The following is a 1,853-nucleotide window of genomic DNA, read 5'->3' on the forward strand; positions in this document are numbered from 1 at the left end:
GGGTGGGAGATGATGAGAGGTGAGGTGGGAGATGATGAGAGGCGGGGTTTGAGTTATAATTATTAGAAGATAAAGATTCAGGCTTCCCCGGTCCGGACTGGGCAAAGCCTTGTGATCAGGTCAGCTGACGCGCTTTTGGCGCTGCGTCCAGTGAGAGTTGTGGCGCCGTCAATCCTGATGCCGGAATTGGTGGGGTCAGCGATGAACACCTGCACGCCCATCAACATTAGATGACGTACTTCCGCTTCCAGGCCCTTGTTCTTTTTCCCGTCATTCGCCACGAGGACAGCGACGTCACGTGCGTTACTCCGACCGCCAGAAGCTTTGGAGTAGCCAGAAGTGGACAGTCGTTTGATCAGGGTGGTCATGCGTGGTTGGACCATGTTTGTCAGACGCGTATCAATTCCTTCCACGGTGGAATAATCGTTCAGGTCGAATCCTTCGTCGTCAGGGCAGGAACCGGATACAACTCCAAATCTGAAGCCGTTCTCCATCTCTTTCTGCCTGACGGTGGTAGAGATCAAGGAGGTGGTCCAGGCGGTAGCGTCGAGGCCAAGATCCGCGGGGCTGAAGACGAAATAAATGTCCGCGGGATTCTCTTTCCCACACCTCTCTGTCAGTGGCAGAGGAGTGGTGGTGGTGGTGGTGGTGACTGTCGTCTGCTTCTCTTTCTTGACACACGTCTGCTGGGCCAGGTCGGTCTTGATCTCCTCCAACTGGTCATAGCTGTCTACTTTGACGACCCTGCTCTCGTTTCCGGCGATTCTCAGCAACTCCTCGCGACGCACGGCGCCTACACCTACAGCGAACATGATGATGCCGCTATCGCGCGCTGCCTGGGCCGCGTCACGGGTTTTTCGCCACACTTGTGAGTTCCCGTCGGTGAGAACGATGCTGACTCGGTCCGCGTGCGGTCTGGACACAGCCTTAGACAGCTGCGTCTCACTCATGTACTCGATGGCCTCCCCAGTGGAAGTGTAGAGACCCACTCTGTGAGGGACTTTCCCCAGAGCTTTGATGACTTCCTCCTTGTTCTTGTATGTGGTCAAGTCAAAGGAGTCCCGAGGGTAGATGCCTTTACCGAAAGTGATGATGGACACTCTGACGTCATTAGGGCCATCTCCGATCTCGTACTGGCTGACGAAGTTCTGGAGAAACGTGATGCTCTTCTGGAAATCGGCATAGCTGATGGAACTAGACGAATCCAATACGATGCCCAGCTCCATGGGTTCTTGTTGACATTCTATCACCTGCTCACTCTGACCGACTACATTCTTGAGTTTGAAGACGTGAGCGTGAGTGATTGCCACTTGGACAAAAAGCGCGGAGAAAATCAGCTTGAGCATATTGAATGATGGCTTTTGGATCGAGTTCACGTCTTCTCTTTTGTAGGAGATGAGAGTCCAGTCAAAAAAAAAAGCTCTGGAGTCTTGCAGACGTTTTGTCGTACTGGACCAAAATTTCAGCAGGCAAATCAACACATGCAGTTGCACATATGTTCAGTGACAGGAGATAACTCGAGTGTTCGTCTGTCTCCGAGTTTCTGTCCCTGATTGTGAATTTCCCCGCTTTTATAGCTAGTCGTGGCCGCTTTGAGAGCGTCAAGTGGACACTGACGTAACTTCGTCCCGCGTAACAGTGATGGGTAGGGACAGTCTCTTCACAACACTTAAAGACGTTGTGCTGTTTCAAGGGCGTAAGTGCAGCGTAAACCGGCGTAGGCTTGAGTGGGGTGTCAGCTGCACGCCAAGATACGTAGGCTCATACGTTTTGTTTTCATCAGCGTTTTTATTTCTGTATGACGTAATGACTGTAAGTGTGAGAAAAGCATAGACCTGTCCCCGTCGTTTTAT

General features: G+C 51.9%; 1 protein-coding gene across 1 annotated transcript; it reads right to left on the reverse strand.

Annotated features, from left to right (window-relative positions):
- Nucleotides 1–6: 6 nt before the first annotated feature.
- Nucleotides 7–1,560, reverse strand: LOC101851605 (collagen alpha-5(VI) chain). Its single transcript, XM_005107392.3, has one exon. The coding sequence runs from the start codon at nucleotides 1,344–1,346 to the stop codon at nucleotides 78–80; it is 1,269 nt and encodes a 422-aa protein (XP_005107449.1). The 5' UTR covers nucleotides 1,347–1,560; the 3' UTR covers nucleotides 7–77.
- Nucleotides 1,561–1,853: the final 293 nt, after the last annotated feature.

This window comes from Aplysia californica, unplaced genomic scaffold, assembly GCF_000002075.1.
Source record: "Aplysia californica isolate F4 #8 unplaced genomic scaffold, AplCal3.0 scaffold00600, whole genome shotgun sequence".
In the NCBI taxonomy this organism is placed as follows: domain Eukaryota; kingdom Metazoa; phylum Mollusca; class Gastropoda; order Aplysiida; family Aplysiidae; genus Aplysia; species Aplysia californica.

What these genes read in the sequence shown, in the direction of transcription:
- LOC101851605 (XM_005107392.3), bottom strand. Translation starts at nt 1,346, where the DNA reads ATGCTCAAGCTGATTTTCTCCGCGCTTTTTGTCCAAGTGGCAATCACT.